The sequence below is a fragment of the Theobroma cacao genome, chromosome 10 (genome assembly GCF_053813885.1).
Source record: "Theobroma cacao isolate CCN51 chromosome 10, ASM5381388v1, whole genome shotgun sequence".
NCBI classification, from domain to species: domain Eukaryota; kingdom Viridiplantae; phylum Streptophyta; class Magnoliopsida; order Malvales; family Malvaceae; genus Theobroma; species Theobroma cacao.
In genome coordinates, this window is record NC_142648.1 from 5,551,422 (window position 1) to 5,571,618 (window position 20,197).

Here is a 20,197-nt window from a genome sequence, read left to right on the forward strand (position 1 = left end):
ATAATATTTTTTTGAAAAACATGAGATAACATTCTTATTTTTTTCTTTTTTTGAAAGACATAATATAACATTTTTATAATGTAACATTACGTAATAATAATATGATGTTGAAAGATAGTGAAGAGATTTGAACTCTTATATTTTGTTTTATATTTTCTTTATTATGAGAGGCTATGGCCCCCATTGTAAATAACAAAGCTACATTATTAACCTTGTGCTTATCGACGTTCAACTTTATATCGAGACATGCATAAATCAAATCAACTTCACTTCATATCCTAGACTGAACAACATTGTATGCAGCACAAAGTTTTAGTCTTGGCCTTTTGCCATAGCATAGAGCAAATTCATCAGAAAGAAAATGTCAGTTGAAGAGTCTTGGACCGTCCCCATCAAGGAAGAATCCGGCAATTCTCAGCCGCTGGTCAACCGAGGCGGCTTCGATTCGCATACCGGCATTTATTCTTCACTTTTTCCACTTAGTGACCATCTCAAATTTCCTAGTGATCCGGACCTTGGCATTGCCTCGTTTGTGCTATCACAGTTTCCTCATCCTCAGGTTGGTGAATCAAAAGTTGCACTCATTGACTCAGCTACAAACCAGCAACTCACATACGCTCAACTCCATCGATCAATTCAATCGCTTGCCTGTGGCCTTTACCACCTCGGAGTCCGCAAAGGTGATGTTGTGTTCCTTTTGTCCCCAAACTCACTCTTGTACCCAACGATATGTCTTGCAATTCTTTCACTTGGTGCAATACTCTCACCTACCAATCCAATCAATACTCCCTCGGAAATAGCTAAACAGGTACTTGACTCGGGTGCTAAGCTTGCGATCTCAGCCCCCGAGGAGTTACATAAGCTGCTACAAACTGGGGTGCCTACGATTATCACGTCTCGTCAGTCAGATGAGGATTCGTTATCTATCGAAGAACTGATTGAGTGCTGCGATCCACGTGAATTACCGGAAACTAAGGTTAAACAGTCAGATACCGCTGCTATATTGTACTCTTCGGGTACTACCGGAACAAGCAAGGGTGTGATTTTAACGCATTCGAATTTCATAACAACGACTCGACTTGTAAGATGGTATGCAGAAGCAACATCATCCCAAAATGACATATTTTTGGGGTTTATACCCATCTTTCACATATATGGGCTTGCATTTTTCGGGGTAGGACTTTTAACTGCCGGTATCACCACTGTGTTAATGCCAAGATTCGATTTACAGGCCATGTTGGATGCAATTCAGACTCATAAAGTTAACAACATTCCTGCTGTGCCCCCTGTAATACTTGGCCTGGTGAAGTACTGCAAAGGTAATAGCAAATTGTCAACATTGAGGAGGGTTGGTTCAGGGGCTGCACCCTTGAGCAAGGAATTGACAGACGCATTCAGGGAACAGTTTCCCTGGGTGGAGCTGAGGCAAGGCTACGGGCTAACCGAAACCTGCGGCGCCACCTCCGGTTTCGTGTCTCACGAGGAAGCTAAAGCTCACCCAGGGTCATGCGGAATGCTGCTGCCAACCTGTTGTGCTAAGGTGGTTGATACAGAAACAGGGTTGGCTTTGCCACCTTACAGGAAAGGAGAGCTGTGGCTAAACGGTCCTACAACTATGAAAGGGTATTTGGGAAACGAGGAAGCAACGGCTGCAACAATAGCTAAAGATGGGTGGCTTAAAACAGGGGATCTTGGCTACTTTGATGAGGATGGATTTCTTTATATTGTTGATAGGATAAAGGAGCTTATCAAGCATAACGGGTATCAGGTATCTAAGCAATACCAGATTTAACTCTGTGACAACTTTTAGAATTTGCATTGTTTTCAAGAACCAAACCTGCCTTGATTAATTGTTCAAAAACCTGTTTTCCATTCAGGTGGCTCCAGCAGAACTGGAAGCAGTGCTTTTAGGCCATCCCGATATTGTGGACGCTGCAGTTATACCGTGCGTGCAACCTTAAAGAAGTAGTGTGGCTGTCATGCGGTCGTATTTGCATGTGTATTTGACACTGTTTTGATTTTTGCAGGGTTGAAGATGAGGAATCAGGGCAGATACCAATGGCATATGTTGTGAAGGCAGCTGCCTCTCAACTCACTGAGGAACAAGTCATTAAATTTGTAGCTACTCAGGTTGGTCTTTTGGAATCAAAAGATATAATTCTTATTTATTAAAAAATAAAAAAATAACTTATTAGCACCTATGTTTTATCTTAGTTAATGTATAAATCAATTGTTATGTGATTAATAGGTAAATGAAGCCCACACCCATCTTAGTACTAGTTTCGCCCACACATCAATAAACATGATCAATTATATGTGTGTGTGCACATGCATGTCACGTGCTGCACATGCAACCTAGACTGAGGAACCACCACGTGACACACGCGTGGGGCAGAAACAAATTATTCTAAAATAAATGTTAAAAAAGAACTTATTTGCCATGTATGAAATCTTTCAGGTGGCTCCATACAAGAAAGTAAGAAGAGTGGAATTCATAAATGCCATCCCAAAGTCCGCAGCTGGCAAAATCTTGAGGAAGGAGCTCATCCTACAAAGCCAACAGCAAATTCTCTCCAAATTGTAATTTTTATACTTCTGTTATCCGTTGCACTAGCTCAACAAAAGCCACCGAAATTTATGATGAAATGCTAGTAGCTTGCTCTTTCTGTCTTTTCTTTTTGGGAGATGAAACGGTTGTTGCTCTAATTTCCTTATAAAATAGCAATGCACACTTGTGAGTTTTCTCCTTTTTCTTCAAAGAAATTGGCCACAGTCCCAATGGGTGATGACAGGGAAACCAATCTCCAGTTTTTTCCCTAATTGCTCAAACAGGAACAAATGAAGATAAGGAGTGAAAAGGGAAGAGAAAAACAATACATGCTCTGAAAATGTATGCAAAACAGTAACTTGCTTACACAATTTCTTCCCTTCAAATCTCACCGGACTCAACATAAATTACAAGAACAGGTCCTTCGCATTCAGGAAAAGAGACGAGACTCGATATAAATTTTGCAGACTTATAATCACAAGAAGCAAAGCAATCTGTAATGTTCAAGAGATTCCTTGCATATCAATATAATTCGATCGAGGGCACAGGAACTAACAAATAAAATCAAGAGTACAAAACTTGCCCAGTTTACAGGAGACAGAACAGCGACCCATTGAACAAAAAGGCTTAAAATTTAATAAATAAAATAAATAAATTGCCGGAGGCAACCTAGCTAGAGAAAGAACAAATTCATATAGACTATATTCTAGTAAGCAGTTCAGAATCTATCTCCTCAAGAAAATGCTGCAATGGTTGAAACTCAAAAGCCCACAAACACTTACTAAGCTAACACATGTAGACCATGTGCACAATCTAAATGTTCTTCAAGTAAGATTGCACTCTGATATCTTCAGGGCTGGATCATACCCAGTCCATTGCTTCAGATATACTAGATCAACTAACAATGGCATGATCCCTTTTTCAAATGATAAGCAACTTCTATGTGCTTCCAGCTATCCACCGCCAAACACCACCAGAACCTTGCCTCTGGGCAGCTGAAAGCTCCATCTCCTGTTCCAGTGCTGACTTTTGTCTCCTAAGTACTTGTACTTCGTTCTCTATGGACTGTAATGATTCCAGCATCTTTTGTAGTTCAGCAATTTGAGCCTGGATATATAAACATGTCTTAGATCTTGGGTCTAAAGTGTAAAAAAGAATAAGTTAAAAATCTAGAATGAAATAAAAAAATATGAAAAACTGAAAACCTCAAGTTTAAAGCATCTTGATCTCTCAGATATCAGCTGACCTTGGACAGATTGGAGTTCCTACAACACAACGGCAAATTAAAATAACAAAAACTTCAAACGTTAAACTATGAGCCACTTCAAGAGCATACCTTGGATAATTCAGTATGATTACTATTGAATTCATCAATCTTCTCTCTGAGCCTAGAGTTTTCTGCTGTGACTTCTTCAATTGACAACTCCAACACCTTTTTCTCTTCTTTAATTGCATCAATTTCAATATTGACATCCTTTTTAGGAACATTGTTTTCAACTCCATTAAAGTTCAGATCTATTATTTGTGGAAAATCCAACTTTTCTGACTTTGCCAAGGCATATGCAGCAGTAACAGAAGCTGCTGCTGCTGCAGCTGCTGGGGACTGAAAAATCTTGGGATGAGATGAGTCTCTTGGTTTGAGTTTCATAACAAAAACCTATCACGTGATAGACAACCACCAAAAATCAGGGAAAAAGAAATGATACATACTGGCATAGATTCAGCAATTTAAAAAACGTGATTTTGAATAAAATGTTGTTAAACAATATACCTCATTACTATATTTCCCATTGTATCCACCAAAGGCAACCAAATGCTTCTCCCCATCAATTATTGCTGAGCAAACACTTAGTCCCTGCATTTGAATAGCCAATTGCCAGGAAAATTTAGTCAAACCCAAAGTTAAATCAATTATATAAGAAATTAAAGCATAAGACATAAAAATGTTACTGAGGTAAAAAAAAAAGACATAAAAATGTTGGATAAATAGCAAACATATGCTTCTTAAGCAATGATCATGAAAACAATTTGGAAACGATAAATGTTGGATAAAAATGTTACAGCAGTAAGGACTATCACCAAAAGTTATTCTAAAAGAAAAATCTCAATATGCAGCCACATTCCAAAAATCTTGTCCAAGTAAAAGTTCAGCTAGTATTCACAGATATACACTTTATCAAAGGCTCAGAGTAGTAACCTCACTAGCAAGTGGATGCCTTTCTTTCAAAGTTGTCAAAGTAGACCAAACTAACTTAGACATATTTAAGGCAAGAGTCTCCAAGCAACCTGTAATGAAAAAAGTGAATTAGCAAATGAAATTCCGACATAAATAAGATTTCATGAAAAATTACATCACACGTACCATTGCTGTTATCTCCACCACCAACAATATACCACATTTCATCAATGGAAATACCAGCATGACCTGCCCTAGGACTCACCAAATCACCCTGAACTTGTGGTTGGGACCACTCCATCTGCATGGCAATCCAGGTTCAATTCCAGTCAATCAAACCATTCAGACTACTTAAGCAGAACACTAAATTTTTAATGCTATTAGAATAACCTTATCTCTAGCTTATTATCATGATAAAAAATCTGCTTCACCTGCTGCAGTTCATATTTCTTTACGACAGAAAGAATGATCAAATCATAAAACTGGCACTAATTGCTAAGGAAGATACTATGCAATATGCAGTATTGCTTAAATATATTGAATGAAATATAATGGCTAGTATATCTCCAGAATTAAGATCTAGACTTTTTTTTTTTGTGATGAAAAGAAAATATTTTTACTTTCATTAAGGTCAAGATAAAGGTAAGGTACTTGCATGAAAAAGATCCAGCATCTATTGTACAGTTAATGGAGACTGTCCAGCCAATTTAGGGTTGGACTGAAACACCCAATACCCTCGTATAGAAACTAATATGACCTTATCGACAAGACAATAGGTCAATTGATGTCAATTTAAGTGCCAAAGAACGGTGACAAGTAAAAAGAGTATTTTGGAATAAAATATTCCGCATGAGATAAAATAATAATTAAATAATAATAATTTTATCAAGGATGAATTAGCGAGTTAAAAGGTGATTCAGAAGTAAACTGGGGCAAAGTAAGATCTTTTGGACCCCTAGAACGCTAGAGGAAAATTTTTGAAAAAAAAATAATATTTTATTAATAAAATAATATTAAAATATTAATGTTTTATCTGTTGTCGAAATTAGTTATGAAAGAGGATTATATGACTAATCTAAGTGGGAAAGAAGAAATAAGAAAAATTTTGAAGAAAAACGATGATAGTGGGGCCCACGTGTTCTTATTAAATAGAAGTAGAACGGATAAGTAAATATTTAAATATTATGGTGACATTTTAAGTGCCAAAGAGCAGTGACTAGTGAAAGGAGTATATTGGAATAAAATATTTCGCATGCGATAAAATAGTAATTGAATAATAATAATTTTACCGAGGATAAATTAGCGAGTTGAAAGGTGATTTGGAAGTAAACCGAGACAAAGTAAGATCTTTTGGAGCCCTAAAACGCTAGAGAAAATTTTTTTTTAAAAAAATAATATTAAAATATTAATGTTTTATCTGTTGTCGAAATTAATCATGAAAGAAGATTATATGACTAATCTAAGTGGGAGAAAAGAAATAAAAAATAATTTTAAAGAAAAATGATAATAGTGGAGCTCGCGTGTCCTTATTAAATAGATGTAGAGCGGGTAAGTAAATATTTAACTATTATGATGACATCTTGATGAAGTACAAATTTTATATCATATTTGTACGCGTGTAAAGAAAGAAGATAGAAGGAAATTGGAGTTTAAGAAATGTTGGAAGAATCAAATTGTAAAAAATGAAAGTTTGAAAGGTCACATGATAAATAAAGGAATGTTTAAGGACTTATGTGCAAATTTTAACATTTAAAGTTAAATGGGAATTTACTAACCAAGTAAAGGTAGATTATGTGAGATATGAGATGAACATGTGGATTCACTATTACATGCAATTATAGCATGCAAAAAGAAGAAGTTAGCGGGAAACATATAAGACCTCCACCATGTAAAGTAAAAGAAAGAATAAGACTAAAATTAATTTGTATGTAATGTGATTGGTGCATTGGTGGTCAAATGAAGAAAGAAGAAAGTGGGTTGCATGTGATTTAAATGAGTCAAAGATTGACTAAATAAAATATAAGATAAAAGTGATGCATGAAATAAAAAAATGAAAAAAGAATGAGAAAGTGAGGTGACAGGTGAAAAGGTTCCAAAAAGCTATTTGTCTTGTAATTGTAACCACATGAAAGAAAAAAGAAAATGACAAATGACTAAATCTTGAGCAATCCGTCCATGAGAGGAAAGTAAAGAAAAAAGGAAAGAAAATAATAAAAAAAAATAATTTTGGACAATCCGCCTATATGTGGACAAAATGAGAAAGTGAAAGCCATTTTCAAGACTTTTGAAATAATGTGGCAGCAACTTTACCAAAGAAGTCTTAAATCTTGCCTGCATAATCCTTATCCTTTACTTACTTCAAACATTATATTTTCACAACATCAAATCTCACAACCAATATAGGCATTCTTCTTAACCCATAATCATATAACATAACCAATCAAGGATTAGGCTACAATTTGTCTTACTTTTTCTCAATAATTTAACTTGAACTAAAATCAAGAAATCTCAAGCTCCTTGGTAGCGTAATCTCACATTCCTTGCGAATCACCAATATGTATGGTTTCCTTGGCACCCCACACGGTATTCTTTTGCTGCCACAAATATTTTCACACATTATAATCGGTTCAAAAACCATATATTCAATCAAATTAACAATTTTTATCTTCCTTACTTTGAAATCTTTAAGCCAAACCACCAAACTCTCCTTAAATTTCAACATGGCGTGTGGGTGGGAGGAAAAACCTCTCGATTCTTCTCTAGCTTTTCCAAGCCGAACCTCCACCAAGCTTTTCTCTTCTTTCTCCTTTCTTCCAAGCCGATTCTCCCTTTTCTTTTTATCTCAATGATGCGATTTTCTTTCAAAGCAAAGTCATTTTGCTATTTTTTGGTTTGGGCGAATATCACAAAAATGGTACTTGAGATGGTCTTGTCAAATCTTCTCTTTCTTTCCTTTTCTTTTCTCATGGGCGGACCCCTCAAGGCAAAAGCTTTGAAAATGACTTTCACTTTCTCATTTTGTCCACATATGGACGAATTATCCAAAATCATTTCTTTTTCTATTATTTTCTTTCCTTTTCTCTTTACTTTCCTCTCATGGACGAATTGCTCAAGGTTTGGTCATTTGTCATTTTTAATTTTCTTTCATGTGGTTACAATTACAAGGCAAATAAGTTTTTGAAACCTTTTCACCCACCACCTCACTTTCCCATTCTTTTTTCATTTCTTCATTCCATGCATCACTTTTATCTTATATTTTATTTAGTCAATCTTTGACCCATTCAAGTCACATGCAACCCACTTTCTCCTTTCTTCATTTGACCACCAATGCACCAATCACATTACATGCAAATTAATTTGTCTTATTCTTTTTTTTCCTTTACATGGTGGGGATCTTATATGTTCCCCACTAACTTCTCCTTTTTGCATGCTATAATTGCATGTAATAGTGAATTCACATGTTCATCTCATATCCCACATAATCTAAATTTCCTTAGTTAGTAAATTCCCATTTAACTTCAAATGTTAAAATTTACACATAACTCCTCAAACTTGTCTTTATTTACCATGTGACCTTCAAAACTTTCATTCTTCACAATTTGGTCCTTCCAACATTTCTTAAAACTTCAATTTCTTTTTATCTTACTTCCTTTACACTCGTACAAATAGGATATAAAATTTACACTTCATCAAGATGTCACCATAATATTTAAATATTTACTTACCCGCTCTAACTCTATTTAGTAAGGACCCATGAGCCCCACTATCATCGTTTTTCAAAATTCTTTTTTATTTCTTCTCTCTTAGATTAGTCATATAATCCTCCTTCATGACTAATTTAAATAACAGATAAAATATTAATATTTTAATATTATTTTATTAATAAAAATATTATTATTATTATTTTTTTCAAAAATTTTCCTCTAACCTTCTAGGGCTCCAAAAGATCTTACTTTGCCTCGATTTACTTCTAAATCACCTTTTAACTCGCTAATTCATCCTCGATAAAAATATTGTTATTTAATTACTATTTTATCTCATGCGAAATATTTTATTCCAAAATACTCTTCACTTGTCACCGCTCTTTGGCACTTAAATTGACATCAGTTGACCCTTCGTCTTGTCGATAAAGTCATATTGGTTTCTATACAAGGGTATGGGGTGTTACATGGACCAGCTTCATGGACTACATTGGAGATATCTTGGAATAGTTCTTTATGACTTGAAAATATATATCCCCTATTTCAACAAGCATAAGTAAGCACACATGAGCATAAGCACTCTTCTTTCTATCTTTCGGCTATGTCAAAATGGCACTCAAAGATGATCTCTAGAGGCCATGCTAGTTACCAAGTTGTTTGATAAGCATTGCACACATTATTCATCATGGAAAAATGTGATCGCTTACTCAAGAAAGAAAAATTGACAATTAATGGCGTTCAACTCATACCAAAAATAAAATTGAATATAAATCCCGAAAGGAAAAAGAAAAGGTCCAACACTTACAGTCTGCAAGTCCAATACGTGAAGATCATTGAAGAATATTGAATGAGAACAACCACCAAAAATCAAAAGGTAGCGCTCAGCATGCACTGCAGCCGTGTGATCGAATCTTGGAGTTGGGGGTGTCTGCCTATCAAAGTACAACAAAAGTGACGCAGAATACTTCCGAAATTGCAAAGAATAACCAGCAATCAAAAGCAAAAAGATGCTTACATTGCCTCCACCATACTCCAAGTCATTGTCTCTAGATCAAGAACATGTACATCATTGAGCAATTTCCTGCTCCTGTCTTCTCCACCAAACACAATCAGTTTAGAACCTACCAGTGTCACAGAATAACCCCCACGTGCTACCTGGAACATGTGGCACAAAATCAAATTCCCATAAGAGAAGACTCCAACAATGGGAAAGAACAAATTCTACCCTTCTTAAAGAACATATAACAACTGAAAATTAAAAATCAAAGGAGGATAGAATGAAACAAATAGGCAAAGCATAGAAGAAAAGGCAAATTTTTATTTTTAAAACAAAAAGAAGCCATAATAAAGATAGTTACCGGAACTTTTCCTGAGGTCTCCATGACACCACAGACATGTGTCTCTAGATTGAGGACATGCACTACAAGAAGTCCATTAACATATTATTAGATTCCAAACAATGTACAAATTTCATTCGCTACCAACCATTAACCAGAACACCAGATTCCTTAACTTTTATAGGTGTATTTGTACCAAATGATCCTCAGAAATACAAACCTATCATGGCATCAGAAGATTTCTTCGAATGCCCGCCTAGAAGAAGAAGGTTATTTTCCCACTTAATCTGCAAAAAATATATAAACAAGTAAAACTATATTCAAGTGCTTATTGAAAGTTGTATTGAGTCGCTGCATAAGTGGATATAAATTTAATAAGGCAAAAAGAATATATCAATCGGGATGGTGCATCTGAAGTCCCACCATACTATGATCTGAAGTGCCTGGAGGAACTTCCTGTGAGCCACTGTCTTCTGATTTATCAGCATCTGATTCGATCTTAAGTTTCAGACTAGACCATGTCAAACTTCTAAGATCAAATACCTGCAAAAGCAGCCAAAGAGCACATTACAAACAAGAAAGTACTTCCATATGTATCAACTGAGGTCAAGAATAAACCTGAATATCAGACAGGTATCGACCATTACGACTGCCTCCATGGATATATAGTTTTTCACCAACCACTGCTGCAGCATGCTACAGTGAAAAAGCCAAAAAAATGACATGATAAGCATCTAGCTAAAGAATCATAGAAAAAGGTAAGCACTTAAAAGAAAATCAATATAACAGCATTATTAAGGGTTAACAAACATGACCCAACACCCCAAAAGAGAGAGAAAACTATAAAAAAATGACACAACCAATAAGTTCTTGTGCGTGGTTTACAATTTAAAGCAAATTACCTTGTACCGAGCTGATGGTCGTGCACCAGAAACTGGCAGTGCTACCCACTGCTCATAGGCCAAATCTGAAGGCCACTTGCTGATATCCATTTCTTTTTTAATCTCTTCTGCTCCCATAACAACTGTTTGTATGTCAGTCAAGTTCTTAAAATGCATAATACAAACAATCATATTAACAAAGAGAGACTCAACTCAGAACTCATAAGTTTCTAGAAACAAGGGAAAAGTGTTGTGGAAAATGGATTAAAGAGCATGATAAAATTCCATCCCCTATATAAAATTTGGTGAGAGGAGGAAAAATGGAAAGTAAACAAATTTCTAGAGCATTTTTAAAAATCACTCCCCTTTCCCTTTTGTTTACAAGATCCAAATAAAACCTCACTCTTGAGACATGAGACATACAGCAGAGGTTTTATATATCATACACACCATGATTTGATCCAGTAAAAAATTGAATATTGGAAAACTTATTAGGAAGATTATTGGTATCTCTATAGTTGAACAAGAAGACAATGGCTCGGTGAAAGGCTAAAGGAAGCATGTGCCATGAACAAGACCAGAGTAAGCTGCCTAAGTTACTGGCAAGTCACTCAAAAGACCAAATAATCTGAACTTAAAGGACAGAAAAAATTCCACTACCATAAAGATATCAATTTCATAGACAGCTTATACATAGTTAGCAGTATCTACTTGTTAACATTCAGAAAAAGTTTTAGCGGGATAACTAAACTTGATCACAACATTTTTTCAGAATTCTTCATATAGTTATGATTAAAACACCAATCTGATACAGATAACATTATCATAGTTATTAATACTATTCAAAATCTAGCAACCTAAACTTTTCAAAGGCAAAAACATAACAGAAAAAAATCATAAAATTGTTGTAACTAAACTCTAATAAAATGCAAAAATAATGGCAAATTATCAATTCAAAGCTAAATCACATACTATCTTACTCTTCAGAGTAATATCCCCTGTTTGATTGCAGAGAAAATGCAGGAAACCAATAAATAACAGTAATTTATAATTCTCCACTCAAATTAACCAGATAAAACTTGTTTGACTTAACAAAGTCAACATACTCCCATTTTCTTGGAAACAACAACGATCAATTTCCTTTCTTTTCCTTCCATTTTCTCAGCAACCAAACAGAGCTCTACAAATTCGACATTTACGGAGATCTAAATCTTTAAAACACACAACTGAATTAAAATTTAAAGTCTAAAATGCTTAAAACGAAAGAATTGAACTCAATTTACCTGAATTATGAAAAATTATGGAGAATAAACTTAGAGCCGTTGATTTTTAAGAACAAGATCTGAGAAATTGTTTATGTATATGGGATCGGGGGTGGGAGGGCAATGCGGGGTGAGATCAGACGGTGTTGATTCTCCGACAAGACGAAGAATCGAACACAAGCCTTTGAGATCTGAAATCTCTCAATCTCAGGTGAAGTGTTTGTTTTTTCCTTTGTGGTGGTGCCTACGTGTATTTTTCTGTAGACAAAAGAAACCGTAAAGATCGAAGTCACCTCTGTAAGCGTCGGAGCTCTTACCACTTACTATGCACACTCTGCCACTTCACTGTGTAATTTGTTTTTCCTAGCGTTTTGATATATCGCTGGGAATTTAATTGTTGAATATATGACTATTAAAAATATGATTATTGAAAATATAATTTTATAATATTTGGTATAATAAGAAAAAGAATGATTGTAGAAAATGTAATTACTTAGAAGATTATATTGTAGTGTTTAGTTTGAAAGTACTTTATTAAAAATATAATGTAAATTGACAAAATTATCTTTATGTATAAAAACATATAAATTGAATAAATTTATAATTTTAATATAAAATTATAACCTTTTAACTTTTAAGCAATTAAAATAATAAATAATAAAATTACAAAAATATTATGAGAATTTTATATTAATTATTTAAATATTAAAATATGTAAAATTATTAAATATTTAATTTTTTTAAAAAAAGATTGCTACCTATCCATGGAGGATAAGATAATATTTAATTTTTTCTTAAACTTATAAAATTGAAAATAATAATGCTTAGAATTATGACATGAATAAAAAAAAATTATGCAAAGAAGAATATGTTGGACCTTCTCTTCATCGAAAACTTAATTTTGTATCTTTTTACACGAATTTGAATGTCAATCATTGTTCTTTAATGTCCACATAAGAATATCTATCAATAAATCAAAATTGCCTATCGATAAAAGCAATAACGTGCACCATTTATCAATAGATAGTAAATTTGATTGATGGACATTTAGCCATATGATGGAATGGTATCTATCGATAGATTGGAACATCTATCGATACATATACTATTTTAATCGTATATGACGCTTCCTTTATCTCATAACAGGGGCATCCAAACACCTCATTCTCTCAAATCCCTTCAACTCTAATAAATTTCTCCGATTCTAAACTGTTAAAAGTATTTTCTTCTTAATTTTCGACATCAAAAATATAAATTTTCTCCAAAACGCTTCCAAATATCTTTAAAAATTTAGTTTAGGGTTTTATAAAACCCTAAGGCCTTAATCTCTCAAAATCTTGGATTCCCTTACGTTTTGAAAGAAATTGTATCGATTAAATCATTTCCCTCATCCTCTTCAACATTTCTACCGAATCATTTTTAACCAAAACACCTCAAGCCTCTAAATTTCATAAATTTTGAAAATGAGTCATAGACCTAAACGCACAAAGGTGACTGCTAAAAGGGGTTCAAGCAGCTCTACTGGTGCCGAGACATCTTCAACATTGAACGGGAGTTTTTCCTATGAAATGTCACTCATCCATCGCATGTTCAAAAATTCAACGACAAGTTCACCAAATGCAAGGTAATGCTTAGGCATATAATTGACTTTGATTACTTAAAGTCCATTGATTTCCCATACTTTGCAAACTTTTAATATTTAGGATGGACACATTACTTACAAATGAATAGGAAATACTATGAGAATTTAGTTCGGATCTTTTACTTCAATGCAACACAAAAATATGTAAAGTCGAAAACAGGTGACCTAGTGAACCATGATGATCAGTTTGTCACTCACGTCATGGAAAAATGGATACTTGTTACTTGTGCCCTAATAAAAAGAGTCCTTCACTTTACTTCCCTCCAAGAAGATCTCCGCTATGTCTTTGATAATGGTAACCTCTAGTTGGTGTTTATCTATGCACCACCAAATGACAGATGCAGTTTTAGTTGCACAAGGCTATCTTTCTTTGATCGAGTCTTGCACCTCATCATCACTCACACTATTCGTCCTCACGGCTCCATCTACCTCACTATCACCCAAGAAGACCTTTAGTTCTTATTTCACATCAAATATAATCGTCGTATTAACCTTGTTAAATTTATCATGGATGACATGTTCCGCACCATTAAAAGGAGTATCAAAAACCTTATTTACAACATGTTGATCAATGAGATCATAGACTACTTCAAGTTTACACCCGTTGTGATCTACCCAAAAACCATGCTTTGTTTAATTCTATCGATGAGCATAATATTGAAAAGTTGGGTTTTAAATTCAGAAACAACACTTGTTTAATGTAAGTAAGTTTCCTGGATGAAGGTTTTCTGGTTTTGTTGTGAATTCACTACTAATGGTCTTGGGATTGATCTGGGACTGAGATTGAATCTAAATTGTTGAATCGGGATGAATGATGCTTGTGCCTCTTTGTTTACTACTGCACAAGATCAATTTACTGAAATCTGGAAACAAAATGGGATGTAAAAGATTTTATTTTTTAGCTTATGGTTTTTTGTATAGTCATGTACAAGGCTCTTTTTGGCCAACTTTTGATCATTGTAGAGGGATGGTTTAATGGGAATGGAAGGGTGGCCCCTTTGTTTTGTTTTCGTTGTGATTAAAGATGGGGATTGTTTTTAAGAACTTTGAATTGGAAGGATATACTCGACTATCTGTGAGAGTATAATGTCCAATTCTTGATGTATGTATTTTGCTGTTGTTGTTTTTTTGGACAATGGAAAATTTTTTCCCTTTGTTTTTAATGAAAATATGTTCATAATTTTCAAAAAAAAAAAAACTACTCTTCAATTTATCTCGTTGCTATTGCTCTGTGATTCAATTTACCACTTTACTTCATTCTAATTCAAGTTCAGAAAGCTTAAGTTGATGCTTTAGTTCTACATGGTGACAAGGTTTTTCATAAGACAAAAAGGGGGAAAATTAGTTAAAATCTATATTTTGCTCATCACTTTACAGAAAGAAAAGTGTAAATGCAATGGGTGTTGATTTAAAGGAATAAAAACAAATTTTGTTTATGAAATCAAGAGACAATTAGTCAAAATTTGTATTTGTAAAGTGATGAGCAAATACAACTTTGTATATCACTTTACAAACAGGTAAAGTATTGCAAGGGGTGTTAGATTAAAAACACAAAAACAAATTTTAAATGAAATCTTTGGGAGAAAGTTAAAATTTTATTTGCTCATCATTGAAAAAGTTTTAATGAAGAGCTAAGTGTTTTAAACTAAAAACAAGCAACAAGGTTTTTCAATTTTAAAACTAATTTCAATCTATTGATAGATGAAGAACATCTATCGATAGATGTTTATTCTCAATACATGACGTTAAAGACCAAGAACATCTATCAATAGATTCAGGGAATCTATCGACAGTTTGTCACTTAGGAAGAATTGAAAGTGAACTTGAGTAGTATTTATCGATAGATGCCGTGGATCTATTGATAGATAGACATATGAGAAAAGTCTAGCAAATTCCTTTATCGATAGATACATATATCTATCATAGATTGTCACCCAATACCAATGTCCCCTAAAATCCATTGATAGATGTGCAACATTTATCGATAGATACATATATCTATCATAGATTGTCACCCAATACCAATGTCCCCTAAAATCTATCGATAAATGTGCAACATTTATCGATAGATACATATATCTATCGATAAATTGTCACCCAATACTAATATCACCTGAAATCTCTCGATAGATCCGTGGTATTTATCGATAGATTTTCACCCGAGAGTATTCCAAAGGGACCCTAATGAACATTTATCAATAGATTAAAGTGAATTTTGAAGGTTTTAAGAAAATCTATCGATATATGGTCCATCTCTTCAATCTATTCAACTTCTTCCAACTTTAATTTCTGTTAATTCTTCTCCCTGTATAATATTGTACTATCTAGACTTTCAAATATAAGGATCTTACCCAAGAAAATACCTTAAACTTTAAAGGAGTAAAACTTTAAATAAAAAGATTCAAACAAAAGTTCCTAATATATTAACACCATTCAAATGCCAAATATTCTTCATACAACAAATAACCTTCAAACTCCAAACATTAAACATAAAGTTCCTACTGAACGACAATCTAAAAAAGTTTAACATGCAAATAACTAATAACTACTTGTCAATTGTAATTACTCTATATTGATGAGCCATTAAGTCTAAGCACTCTTTTCACATAAAAGATCTTGTATTCTTCTAACATGCTATAGAAGTAATTAACTTTTTTCTAGTCGCTGCAAATAATTTCTCTAGCTTTAATAACATCATCACGAGTCAACACTTGAAGTCTTTCAAATCCCTTACAGATCTCAAAAACTTCCATATTCTTATCATCTTTAGTAGCCATGTATTTAAAACACTAGGCCAAGTTACTAATTTTTGTAGTTGCAACTTGACAAACATTCTTCAACTCACTTATATTGTTAAAAAATGCCAGCTTTTCACGACAACTACCACCAAATTTTGTCTTAGCTTTTTTTCGAATCAAATTTACCTTAAGCAACATTAAATTCCTTTTTGTTGTACCAGTGGATGTCGCAATGCTGGCATTGACAAGTTAAGTAGCTGACAAAGTCTCTTAAATGTTCACAAAGTTCACATCATCATTTTCATGTTCACCACCCAATCCATCGAATGCATCTCAAGTTGCTCTTGCTATTGCTTCCTTGGATTTTATGTTCTCCACGACATCAACTAGTGCCTCTTTTCCTTCTCCAGTTGCCTTATCTCTCCCAAATATAATTGCTAATTTATCAAAATGAGGAAAAGGCTTATTTCTAAGTTTTGTAGCAACTAGATGACCATGCAAGTCAATATCAAACAAACATTAATGAAAATAAGCAAATAATCGTATGGATTGAAATCAATAATAAGCACATATCAGTGATATAAATAACAAGGAAATATTTGATGACACCCATGTGCACTTACCTTCACCCATCCATTCCAAACGTCAGTTTCACAAGTGACACATTTATTGATGTCATCCCACCCAAAGCTAGAAGCAAAATGGCCTAGCATTTCAGCAACTTCCCTATATTGTGACTTCAATAACCTTATTCTAGATTGTACATGTGGGATGTCTCTAATTTGACAATTTGTGATCTTTTCAACCATCCATTTCTCTAATTGTTGCAAGTAACCAGGCTTAAAAGTCCCATTATCTCTAGACTAACCACAAACATTCACAAGATTTAAACAACAATCAATTAGAATTGCATCTTCAAGAGGAGTCCATTGATGGGTGGATCTCTTACTTGTCTTTTGTCATCCTTCAGTTGGTGTTCCTTCCATCTACAATAACAAAATGTTAGGAAATGATTTTTATACTTGAGAGGTAGAAGTGTATACAAAAAGAACTTCACACCCTTTCATACAAAAAATGTAAGAACTCAAAAAAACCCATCCACACATAAACACACAAAAATATGCCCTCTATACAATCATTGCCCCATAACATAATCAAAGTTAGCAACCATAAACCCCCAAAAACCTAACATCTAATAATTACAATTACAAAAATATATTGTTACATTACGTTTCATTTCTAGATGCTAACCAGTCATCCCACATTTCTTGTGCCAAGTTATGTCTCCAATTATTCCATTCATTTGAGCTCTTAATGTATTGTATCATATATGCATTTTGCAATTCTACTAATCTCACATATCCTTAATTGAATTCATCCTTAAGTGAATCATGTGTCATCTCCCCCCTAATATGATTGTGTAACAAAGCACAAGCTGATATAATTCTGTATTTGGTTTTCACTAGATACCAATACCTCTCCCTAAGTATTACCCATCTTATCTTAAGAAATCTAAAACATTTCTCAATAACATTTCTAGCACTGTAGTGTTTGTAATTAAATAATTCTTTTTTTGATTGAGGAGTTTGATTTTGCTTCCATTCATTCAAATGATATCGTTGACCTCTATATAGAGTTAAAAATCCTTATTCATTTGTATATTTAGCATCAAATAAATTGTAAAAACCTATGATAAGCAAATATTTTTGTATCAAGAACTGAATATATCAAGCTAAAATCAAAACTTTATAATTATTAATTTAACACATGTTATCCTTTTACCTTTGGGGACTTTCAAATCATTACTTCTAGAGATTGCATCTCGAAGAACCCTAGAGTTTGCAGTAGAACCTTCCCATCTAGGTAAGATATACATGAACTACATATCTTGTGAACATACCCCAAAGACATTTGTAACAATCTCGTTCTTCCTTGTTTAGTATCTAAGCTTATCATTTTCTAAAGCATTGACTTTAACATATGTCCTATCTAAAGCACCTAAATAACTTTATTGTTTCTAATAGAATGGTGACACAAACATATATCTTATTAGATTCAAACTAATAAAATTTTATATTTAAATTATAAAGAGAAACCAATTTAAGTTTACCTTAAACCATTTCCATCATAGGTCAGTTGAATTCTCGGTTATAGGCTCTGGATTCTTCAATAGTATTACTTGTAACCTCAACACAGAATTTAAAACCACTCCAAATTGCCTACTTAATGTCTCACCACTTCTAACAAACTCTCTCTGTATTATCTTATTCTTTGCATGATGAGCAATGATGTATAAAAAGATTGCAACCATTTCCTCAACATTCATATGTGTTGTTGGTTTAAGCCTACCACTGGTTTCAAGCATATTACATTGTTTATAGAAGGTGCTCCTATTCATTTGAATATGTTCAATGCATGTCATATCATAATTAAAGACCATTCTTCTAAAGTTCAATTTCCTAATAATATGCCTCCCATAAATAGTACCATTACATGACCTTTTATGCTTTCTTTTTTTTAGGTGCACGTAACAATATTGATTAAGCAAAACAGTAATCATTTTTACTGTTGTATAGAATTGTAATGCCAATATAATAGTAGACGTGATCACTGCAATATTCTATTTAGAACATCTGCTTATTGTCGTGAATTATAATATAGAAAATAAAATTAATAAAAGTGTAATCTAATGGCTAGTAATCATACTGCACAACACATTGTACATATAAAATTAATAAGACAATCCACTTTGAACCTGTAGTTATTTTGGAGTTAATACAATAGAGAATGAAACAAGAAGTATAAGTACATACCATAAACAAGGTATAATTAACAACTAGTTGAAATACATTGTATATAGCATTTAATCCATATTTGTAAAGACACAAAAAAAAAAAGAGTGCATGAATTCAACTTTAATACAAATTTTTTATTGTTCAGACACTATATAAAGTCCGTTGCTACTGATATTATTATCAACGCTATATAAACACTATATACGAACAATGCTAATAAAACACTATAATTGATATACAAACACTATATGAAACACTATATAAACACTGCTACTGATATTATTTTCAACATAAAATCCTTTTGCCAACCTTACAAACCATCAAAACAAAAAAAACTTGGACCAACCATCTTACATAAGTCACAAAACTATTATCCAACCAAAACTATTATTCTAAATCCAACAGGAAAGTGACAATTCTCTTTTTTACCTTGTTCGTTTTTTTCCCTTCTTTCTTAAACTTGCATTTCCTTTGACTTTATATATCTCCCCAATTCTAGTATTTTACAATAACTATTTTTTTAAAAGCAGAAGAAAGTGCAATGAAAGTTCCTTAAACAAGAGAAACAACGGCTTCTAGAACACAATCTAAGGAAATGAGAAGGAATGCCCCTCTTTATGGGAGAAACCTCCATTTTCCCTGAGCTCAATAAAACAAAACCATCATGCCAAAACAAGACAAATAGTATGAACAAAATCAATCAAGCAAAAAACTAGGTTAAGACCCTTAACCCCTACACCAAATACAAAGTAGGAATGGAGCCTGACCCCTTTGAATCTATACAAAATCAACCCTTTACAGAAGTGTTTCACCTACCTTAACCCTAAAACCCATATTAAGAAAACATACCACAAAATCACAAAGAATACTACAAAACCCAAACCTTAAAAATCTAATTTACTCAAGTTAAAAAGCCTTAAAATTCCTAAAAAAAATGAATGCCTGAGAAGTATTACATTGCAATATTTTCTACACTATACTTAAGTAGAAAAAGAAAGATGGCTTTGGTGCAGGTGACATGTTAGCCTTTTTACGAGTAGTGAGAAGAAGAAGAAATGTGTGGGTGGGCAAGAAGAAGAGAATACCAAAAAATGAAAGAGTGTCGGGGTTATGATGG

At 33.5% G+C, this 20,197-nt stretch overlaps 2 protein-coding genes across 3 annotated transcripts; one reads left to right on the plus strand and one right to left on the minus strand.

Moving 5' to 3' along the window:
* Positions 1–361: 361 nt before the first annotated feature.
* LOC18586538 (beta-phenylalanine coenzyme A ligase-like) lies at positions 362–2,691 on the plus strand. The gene is made up of 4 exons (XM_018129439.2): positions 362–1,768; positions 1,878–1,945; positions 2,028–2,130; positions 2,459–2,691. Exons 1-4 carry the CDS (start codon positions 362–364, stop codon positions 2,582–2,584), a joined length of 1,704 nt encoding a protein of 567 aa, XP_017984928.2. The 3' UTR covers positions 2,585–2,691.
* A 354-nt stretch (positions 2,692–3,045) lies between these two features.
* On the minus strand, positions 3,046–12,275 carry LOC18586539 (Galactose oxidase/kelch repeat superfamily protein). Of its 2 annotated transcripts, none has more exons than XM_007009993.3 (14): positions 11,927–12,275; positions 10,665–10,771; positions 10,381–10,458; positions 10,186–10,305; positions 9,983–10,049; positions 9,784–9,845; positions 9,441–9,580; positions 9,231–9,357; positions 4,911–5,025; positions 4,746–4,834; positions 4,320–4,403; positions 3,885–4,205; positions 3,754–3,813; positions 3,046–3,655 (listed from the first exon to the last, which is right to left on the minus strand). In XM_007009993.3, exons 2-14 carry the CDS (start codon positions 10,752–10,754, stop codon positions 3,488–3,490), a joined length of 1,521 nt encoding a protein of 506 aa, XP_007010055.3. In that variant the 5' UTR covers positions 10,755–10,771; positions 11,927–12,275; the 3' UTR covers positions 3,046–3,487. The 2 variants fall into 2 exon arrangements, with proteins under 2 accessions (XP_007010055.3, XP_007010054.3); XM_007009992.3 differs by having other exon boundaries at positions 10,665–10,786.
* Between the last annotated feature and the right edge of the window lie 7,922 nt (positions 12,276–20,197).